The 9836-nt window shown below is 43.2% G+C and overlaps 1 protein-coding gene across 5 annotated transcripts in view; it reads right to left on the bottom strand.

Annotated features, from left to right (window-relative positions):
* Smarca2 (SWI/SNF related, matrix associated, actin dependent regulator of chromatin, subfamily a, member 2) overlaps positions 1-9836 on the bottom strand; it is a 173087-nt gene that overhangs the window by 20515 nt on the left and 142736 nt on the right. For 4 of the 5 annotated variants that reach the window (XM_029543998.1, XM_021218452.2, XM_029544001.1 and 1 more), the window contains exon 28: positions 5988-6205. In XM_029543998.1, coding sequence (XP_029399858.1) covers positions 5988-6205 — 218 coding nt within the window. Of the gene's footprint in view, positions 1-5987; positions 6206-8043; positions 8140-9448; positions 9561-9836 lie in introns of those variants that run through there. The other variant, XM_029544008.1, reaches the window with a different exon arrangement.

Raw genomic sequence — 9836 nt, 5'->3', positions numbered from 1 at the left:
CCCCCCCCCCCAGAAAAGTGTCATGATGATGACTTTTCTTCCCCCCCCCCAGTTCTGTGTCATGAGTGCATTCTGGTGTCGTAAAGCTCTCGTGACCCACCTTCCCCAACTCCCCGTTTTGTGTCAGCAGCAAGCACAGCACTGCCTTCCCTGCCTGGCGCAGAGCAGAGGAGGCCGGAGAGAGACCCTGAATGGGGACCCTGTGCCTAGATTTAGCAGTGCATCGATTGGACTGGAAGCAGCAAGGGGGAGTGTTTCTAGGATGGGCAAATGATATCCCCAATGCCAAAAGCACTACATTGAGACCAAGTGCAGGCCCAGACCATTCGCCAGGGTATCACTAAGGACTTACTAAAATTATAAAGGTGGGGGCAACCCATTTCCGGGAGGCAGGAGCTACATAGCTCCCATTCCTGCCACGCCTCCTGCACTGTAGCCAGGGATCAGACTAGCCAAGCAGAACTTCCCGCCTTCCCAACTGCCTCATGTCACCATAGGTCCAACTCTGAAGTCATTTATCTTTAAATGCAGCGAGCACGCGAAGTTTAAAAAAAAAAAAAAAGCAAGCAATGTATAAATGCACATTCTACTTTCAGATTCTTGTTTTTTGATTCACTCTGCTGTTGTTTGCTTTTTGAGACAGGATCTCATCATGTTGCCCGGCCTGGCCTCAAACTGGAGATCCTTGTACCTCAGCTTCCTACTGCTGGTTAACATTTGTGCACGTCATGTGCCACTGTTTCCAAATTCTTTAGGAAGGAGGACAGAGATTTGAAAAGCAAGGTATAATAAACACAGGAGAAGCTCCTGAGAGTTGATTTCTTTCTTTCTTTCTTTCTTTCTTTCTTTCTTTCTTTCTTTCTTTCTTTCTTTCTTTTTTTTTTTTTTAAGAACATATCAAGGTGCTTCAAATGAGTTCAGATGACCAGCGGTAAACTAATTACATCCTGAAAGAGTGTAGATTGCTTCTGCCAACAGTGCACAGGAAATCAGACAGTAGAAATGGAGGCAGAGGCTGGAGAGCAAAAGGGCCCCGTTTTGAAATGAGAGATGAAACCCAATGCTGTTAGGCTTCATGTTGACCCTTGTTGAGAACTCAGACTAAATTGCCCAGAGGCTGGGGTTCTACTTAGCAAAGATAAATAACATTATTAAGGACTAGCAGGGGGTGCCCCTGAAAAAGCCACTTTGGGCAGGCAGGCAGGCAGGCCAACCTCGGCTTAGTTGTTCAGTGGGGTTTCTAGGTTGATAGATGGGAAAGGGCTACAAACACAGTGTAGTTGGTTTTAGTCTTTCTTGATAACCTTGAGAAGGGACAGATGAATTGCAGGCGACATCAGGGCTTGGCCCTGGAAGTTCAACAACACAGAACTAACCTCAAGGACTACTTACTGGTCAACAGATTCGTGTCAACCTGAGCTGATTCCCAGGGCATGTCACAGAGCCCTGTCCTGGTTCCTTTAAAAAACATTCCAGCAATAGTTTCTGACACACCTTGGGCTTTGAAAAACCCCAGGAAGATGAGCACATGCTTGTTTAAAGACGAAGAAGCAAGTAAGAGCAATGATGAGAACGGACACTGTGAGGCGGGGCTGCACGGAGCCGAGGGACTTCAGTGTAGGATGCTTGGACAGTAGAGCTTACTTAGCTCAAGTCTACACTTGGCAGTCATGTGTCCAACATCAGCTGGCTCTGCGTCAAGGATGCTGGAGAAAGCAGAGTGACCCTTGAGCCACGCGCACAAAGCTCCGGCGTTCAGAATAAACAACTGAACTAACTACCTCATACCCTTGGAGCACAGTGGGAATTCTTGGGGACAAGGTTTCAAATGGGCAGTACAAGAGTAGAATATGCCTAGGGAGGGTCTAAGTGTCATTCAGAGAACAAAGGGGGATGTTTCTACCTGAAGAAGGTGGCCCTGGGCTGGGGATGCCAGTTTATAACTGTTTTCAAAGGACATCTCTTGAAACAAGACTGGATTCATCCTCTGAGTAGCCTGTAGACTTAGCTGAAAGCCAGTGGGAAGGATTTCAATGTGGGAAAGAACAACCTTATCGAAGACAGTCTTGCAGCGTCAAGAAGTTCCTCCAGAAACCATAACCTAGCGTGGGATCCACATCCACAGGCTGGCGGACTTTCTGTCACTAGGGCTGCTGCTGCACCTGAGTCACAGGACACCAGACCAGGTAGAGCCAAAGCCCAGAACCTCTGCCTTTAAGGCCATCTCTAGGAACCTTTTCCAGAGACCTGGAAGAGTTCAACTGGGTCGGTCTCCACCTATTCCCCACAGCATCTCATGGCGATTTTAAAGAGTACAGCTGCAACGGAGGAGGAATCCTTGACAAGGAAACTGAGTGCCTCGGGTTAAATATTATAGAAGGTGAGAGGGTAGTTAACTGTCTTCAGAACGAGCAGAAGACAAAACATGTCCACAAAGTCAAAACAAAGAACGGCTTGAGATAAAGTTTTCTATTTGGGACAAATAACACAGTAGGAACTGTAGCCGTAGTCCTGTGCATCCTAACAGCCATCGGTTCGTGAATCACACAAAGTCATAGGCTCTTCTGGGTCACATTTTAAAACCATATCATGCTTTAAAATATAAAGCAAATTGTCTTAGTCTTTAATGGAAATATCAAGCCACATCTGTCCCCCAATCCTGCAAGGACTTTTAAACAACTGCTCCTGAGAGCTTATTCTTCTTATCTATCTGTTAAATACAGATGGAGGTCTGACTTAATATACTGTCCAGGTGCACAGCCATCAGAACCCGACTAACCCTGGATGGGCATGTTAGACGGGGTTTCGCACAGGTGGCCCTCCTTGTTTAAGTAGGCTGAGTGACTGTATTAGTAACTGACTCTACTGCTGGAGGAACCTCAACACAGTAAGCTTCCAGTAGCTTTTTTTTTTTTTTTTCTAAAATGAACCAAAAATACAACACTGTATCTAATTAAGGCCCTCCTAATTTGAGCGCCTCCTACTTGAGAACCAAGTTTGGTAAGAGAAATACAAAATATAAATACAGTCCACTGCTTTTTCTAGAGGATCACTAACATGAAATATACATGAAACATGCAGCGGTGGGAAATTCAGCACATGATCTCTCCAGAAAGTACCTAAAAACGCAGGGAGAGACTGGAGTCGTAAGAGGGTGCTTTTTACGGAGAACTCAATAAGCAAAGAAAGAAGGAAAGCCAGGAAGAGGAAGAGCCACTCAATACCTGTGTGCTGAAATATTTAAATGTCCCTTGCCTACAGTACAACTAGAGACATGCTCACTAGTCAGTTCCGGTGAAACTGCATTTTTTGTTTCTGGAACGAAAACCATGGAAACCGGCATCCGCAAGGACACTCTCTTCAGAGATCCCTTCACCTGCTGGATTAACTGTAAACAGTCTCAAAGTTTGAACTATTAATCATTAAACTATTTAAAGAATCTGGGGTTATAGTAACTGCTTAGGACAACAATTCCACAGGCTGGGGGTGGGGGTGGGGGTGGGGCAAGAATTATTCCACTCCACGGTGTACATGGGGAAACTGAGGGTCAGGCAGGTGGTAAGTGAACACCAGATTCAAATGTAAACCGCTGAGGCTAGACTAGGAAGAGCTTGTGCCATGAGCCCCTGGGCTCTGCCTCCCCAGGCATAAAGGAGTTCCGTTCGCACAGCTCTGTACTTGGGAATGGGCTCTGAGGGCGCCTGTTGTAGCTATGTTCACCAGGTTGACACAAATGCAGCCAGTAGGCGATGTACACAAGCCACCCAAAGTCTGTCAACAACCAGCAACTCATACTCCATATTGGTGGTAGGGATGGCAAAAGCTGAGGCCACCTGTGAGGTGTCAGGTAAAGAGAACAGCCATCTCCGCCCTCCTGTGGTGCTCCGGCTGGGGAAAACTCTGGCAGAATGCTGCCAGATTCTTAAGGGGGAGTCAAGAAATAGAAACATCTCTCTCTCTCTCTCTCTCTCTCTCTCTCTCTCTCTCTCTCACACACACACACTCACACACACACACACACACACACACACACACACACACACACACACAAATACTATAAAGCCAAATAAAACAATCTACTCGTAACATGAGACCCACTAGGTGCTGACCCTTCCACTGATTAAGGAAGTTGAAATAACAGCCACTATTCAAAGACACTCCCCCCCCCCTTTAAGTCCCCACAGGCTCGCTCAGCCCCACTCAGTGTTCCAGCAAACCCAGATTGAATCAGCAAGGGATGTGATCATCTAAGGCCTGCCAAAGGCCAGGGCACACCTGGTCAGAGAAACAGATGGTGTGCTCTCCTGACCCAAGGGCAAAAAAACCCCAGAAAGGTCAGAGGCGGTGCAGAGTGACACTGTCTACTTAGTTACAATTTCCTCGTCCCAGAGGCTGATATGAGTGTAATGATTCAGCTTCCCCCTGTGGGAAGGCAACAGGTGGAGGGACTCAGGGTGACGAGAAACTGCAGTTACTAATTCTTGGTTTGCACAAAAAAACCCCAAACAAACAAACAAAAAACCCAAACCCCCCTGCTTACTCCAGACCAAGAGTAGACTTGGGGTTGCGTTGAGTCTCCCCTCTGTGGAGTGTCACTGAGAAGCCAATCCACCCTCAGAGGAGGGGTGCATGCCTTTGGTGGCCACTTTACAGTATTTAAAAGAAGTATGTTTCTCTCTCTCTCTCTCTCTCTCTCTCTCTCTCTCTCTCTCTCTCTATATATATATATTTCCTTCCTTCCTTCCTTCCTTCCTTCCTTCCTTCCTTCCTTCCTTCCTTCCTTCCTTCCCCAAAAGAAAATAACGAAGCTAGTAAGTACTGGAGCTACAAGTCTTGATGAGTTAGGAGACACAAGAAATTCTGACCCCTCAATGAACCTTTCTCCTCCTGTCCCCTTTACTGGTTTGGAAAATATCACCCGGGCTAGAAAGGCTTAAGAGCGAAATTCCTGGTGGAAAGTTTCTACGTTTCCTGCCACTTAATCTTTCGAACAATTCCTCCCTGCCTGCCATGTAATACGTCAAAGCTATGAGGAAAGACCCAAGTCCAAAGCAATGTAGCTGCCCACTTTCAGTTCAGCGGCGGACAGGACAGCAGGAGTTCCTGGTTGAAAACGCACAGTCTCTAACAGCTGATCTCTATGATCTCGCAACTCAGAGAGCAGAAATATCTGTTTCCTATCTGCTTTCCATGGAAACAAGAGATGACTTCCAAAGGAAAATAGCATTGCATCAAATGCAAATAGCATTGCATCAAATGGAAACCAAAGCAGGAAACCCAAATCAACCATCTCCAATGCAACCAGACTAGCTAACCAGTAGAGCGTTGACTGAGAAACTCGAGTGTCTTGGCCTCAGTTTTCAAATACTTGTTCGTTTGTTTAAAGCGGTCTTGGCTGTGTTCAGCACCGCCTTCTTATTGGTCGCACCGGAAAAAGACCATGAGAAAGGGGGCGAATTTGCTGAAATGTCACTCTGAGTACATACAGCAGTGCTATAGGAGAGACCACAGCTGATAGAAAGCTCAACACTCCAAGTATTAGAAGGAGGGAAGCCCGACAATTTTGTGGAAGGATCTGGTTTTGAACAGGGTCCTGAACATAAAAGATTTAGCTTAAATATGACTGTAGTTCCTTCCTTCTGACAAGTCAACCTAAAATAATAATAATAATAATAATCAATAATAAATAATTTCATCCCATCGTCCCAACGCCTATCTCCTCAGAGCTCCTGAAGAATCCTTTTCTGGATCAGGCTTCTTTAAAATGTCATCTAATCTCATTTCCCACCATCTTAAAACAACACACTGAGAACCATCATACAAAATAATAATCACAATCACGGCTGTTTCACAAGGTACAAGTCAACTTGCATCTTCCAAGACAAGGCTATAAAATTCAAATTAGAAAGAGCGCCATAACCCAAGTGCACATCCTCTCAAGTCCTAACCGCTCAAGGACTTAAGAGAGGGAGGAGCCAGGAGCTCACCTGTCTTTGTAGTTTATCACAGTATCGATGATGGCGTTCATCTGCTTCGTGAGTTTTGGGGGATTTGGTGACAACTTCTCAGCCGGAGGGCGGCCTCTTCTTTTCTTCGCTTTTTCCACATCTTCCTTCACGGGGTCTTTATCCACATTTCTTCGCCTTTTTCTCTTCTTAAGCCGTACCTCCTCTTCCATTTCTTCCAAATTGCCGTCTTCGATGGCCTGTAAGCCGGAAAGAAAGGAGGAAAAAAAAATCCAAGTAAGGAAAATAACCAAGGCAAACATATCCAGACCTTTACAATAAGGGGTATAGCTACATATATCTTGAATAATTAGAATAATTAAAATAAAATGGAACTAGCAAAGTAAAACTAAAAGTTAACAGTCATTAACGAAGGAAAAAGAAAAAGGCACCACCATGTTGGATGAAATTCACCTTTAACCTCAGTCTATTCTGTAAGGCCGAAAGCACAGATAATAAACAGGTGACAGACGTTAAAGCATCGATACATTCAAGTGCTTAAAAATGACTGACTGCACATAAAATCTATCTTAATATAGGCAAAATACTCTAAAGAGGTCATTACTGTAAGGAGGGTAACGATAAACAAAAACCAGGGGCGTGTGAAGAATATGGAATAATCCCCTAAGACATCAATGCAGTCACACACGCTCTGACCTTTATGGTTTTACATCAGTTTATTCATGATTCACAACATAAATCATCAATTCCATCCAGATTTTTATTCTAACACAGAAATTAGTAAACAAGGGAGCAGAAGGGAGTAGGAGCCACATTCCCTGGTAGACGGAATGAAATCACCCGATAGAGAACACACACACACACACACACACACACACAACAAAAAGCAAAATACTTTTTTCCAATTACCTGCAAACGCTTGCTTTAAACCAGAGCCAGCCGCACTAATGCAGAAAGATAATAAAAGCGCTATAAAAACAGACAGGTATGAAGGAGACCTGTTCAGAAAAGGCTCAAAGATCCATGTGACAGGACCCACAAGTTCAAACTTTTCTTTTATCCTGGTAAGTCTCTGAACTTATAAGAAAAATTAAGAGGAACAAAAAAGAAAAAAAAAAGGAAAAAAAGGAAAAACAGACAGACAAAAGGAAATCTGACCACAGAAAAGATATTTTCTTTAAAAAGAGAAAAATCTAAAAATTACATTTTTTTTTTTTCCTGAGCTTGCTTTCCTCACACAAATGACTGGTGTTGCTCCTCAGGCTCTCGATATTGCCTCCAGTATGTAAATGCTAATCAATCCTCTCCTAGCTGAAAGAGCTCTAATCATAAGGCAATTACCTTCATTTCTCCACAGCACCAAACATGGCTAATATTTATGATCATGTGAATATAACAATCAATATAAAGAGTGATTACAGCTCAGACATAATTTCTTTCACTTATGTACAATGCCTCCTGAAAAAGAAAGGTTTTGTGAAGAAAACCTGCTACAGAACACAAAACAACCTGGCATGTTAAAAATGCCAATGGGATTAAAAAAAAAAAAAAAAAAAAAACTGTTTCCAATGCACTCTCCAATGTGCCAATCCATAGAAGCAACATACACACACAGACTCCTAAGGGACAGCATGAGCCAGGCCTTAATAATCAAAAGACAATCTCCACCATCACGATCCTACAGTGTTCGGATAACCACTATGAAAGAGGCGAGACCTGATGAGTTATGAAGAAAAAGGAGAAAGGAAGGAAAAAAAAGAAGAAGAAGAAGACGCTCCCCGTTATTCCATTAATATTCATTCGCCTAAAAGCAGGACACCCACTATACAGCTAAACACAGTGCAGCTAAGCAAAGATAAGAGAAAGAAATGGTCCCGCATTATCTTGGAGGCTGAACATGCTAATCATAAATACAGCACGAAAGCCTGTCAACAGTTAATGGTACTGCTCTCTCCTCCAGCACCCAGTTGCACACAGAAAGACGGAGAACAGCGGCTTTTGATGTGTTACACACCTACACATGCCTGGGATGTAGTTCTACTGAATCTTCAAGACGGCAACGAAAAAGGATATTTACCTTACCACTATCAGCAGGCCGGCTATCGGAAATCACAGTTAGTGGGGATAAAATTAACAAGCCGGCAAAGCAGCGAGCTGCTAGTCTCTTCATCAGCTGATCAGGAAAAAAAAGAGAGCTGGGAAAGGCTATGTTTTCATATACAAGTAATTTTATTTTACTGAAAATTTAATACTGGAAGGGTTGTGGATACTCAAATCTGCTGTTTCATTCTACCTACGACCAGGCCCCAAGCCTTCCTCCTCCAGCCTGTTTTAATATTGACAACTACTTATCATATTGTTCCCCCCTTATTATTCCAGGCAGCAGAATTAGAGATTTTTAGCTCAGGTGGTTGCTGAATCTTGCTTGCATTTTTAACAATTAAGCCAATAAGAAAACAAATGAATATTCAAATGTATTTTTAAAGATTAAAGCAAAGATATGTTTTTTTGTTGTTGTATTTTATACTTCATCTTAGTCGTTTTTTTTTTTCCCCCCTGAAAAGATATGCTGCATGGTTTTGGAGCAGTCTAAAACGATTTTAACACAGAAGAAAAACACCCGCGCCCTCCCCCGCCCCCCCACACTAGATGCATGTAAGTAAAAGCAATGTGCATGTTCTCAGGTTCCTGTATTTTAATACAGTGTTATTTTTTCTCTATAAAGAAAATCTCGAATAACTGTGACACTTCACTTTCGGTTTTCATACTGCAAAATTTTTCATTGTTTTTTTCTTTTCAGTGGGAACCGTGAGGAGGGGGGAGGTTGTGAAAAGAGTATTTCTGTTCTAACCCCCGTCCCCCCCCCATTCTGTAAAAAACGGGGAACAAAACATAAGCTTGTGATATTTGGACTTTTAAATCTCTACGCCTGTGAGTACCTAAGAAGGAAAACAAATTAAATTGCAAACAGAACTAGTCAAACAGATGTTTATTACAACTGTTAATACTGCAGATTCCTATTAAATTTACGTTCTGGAGTTACAGGAAAACACACAAAGTCCTGACCATTATTCCCCTTAAGTTAAGGTTTTTATGCAGGAATGCAGAGAGCTACAGAAACCTCTCCTCCTCCCCAAAGACCGGGAACACATCTATATGCAGGGCTTCATGTTCTGTGGTTTCTAAGGGGCTTTTTCTAATGGAAATCAATTCCCTCCATATTTCCCAATGCTTTTCGCACTTCAAGAGTTAGACTTAAGATTTCTCTTGCTCGTAAGGGAAATTATGGGGGCTTCTCTGATTGAAAAATATTATTTGTTAAGCTAGCTCAACGGACAACTTAGCTGGGGGTGGGGGTGGGGGGGAGAGATAAAAAAAATAAAATAAAAGAAGAAGAAGAAAAGAAACCAAACAAAAACAAAAACAAAAACTTGCTACACAATGCTAAAAGTACTACCCCCAGAAAGAATTCCCTTCCAAACCTTTTACCAGCACAATAATGAAATAAATCACAGAAGCAAACCCCCAGCTTCCGACTGGTGACGTGTTGCGCAAGAGAGCGAGCCCTAATTCAACATACAGACGGCTCCCATGCTGAACCGCCTCTAGATTTAATGAAGTGAATAGGAAGGAAGTCGGGGGAAAAAAAGTGTACAAATAAGAAATTAACACTTTCCTTCCCTACCTAAATGGCGAGGCACAACTACAGGGAAGTTTGGTGAGGTACTTCTTTCCTTAAAGGCACACTGCACTCTTTCGGGTCTGGACGTCACAAAAGAACCCATATGGTGCTAAAAAGCCCCAGCCAAGTTAAAAGAGTTAAGCATACTTCAGGCTGCGGGTGTGTGTGTGTGTGTGTGTGTGTGTGTG

The sequence above is a fragment of the Mus pahari genome, chromosome 1 (assembly GCF_900095145.1).
Source record: "Mus pahari chromosome 1, PAHARI_EIJ_v1.1, whole genome shotgun sequence".
In the NCBI taxonomy this organism is placed as follows: Eukaryota; Metazoa; Chordata; class Mammalia; order Rodentia; family Muridae; genus Mus; species Mus pahari.
This window is presented reverse-complemented; position numbering and strand designations above follow the sequence as displayed.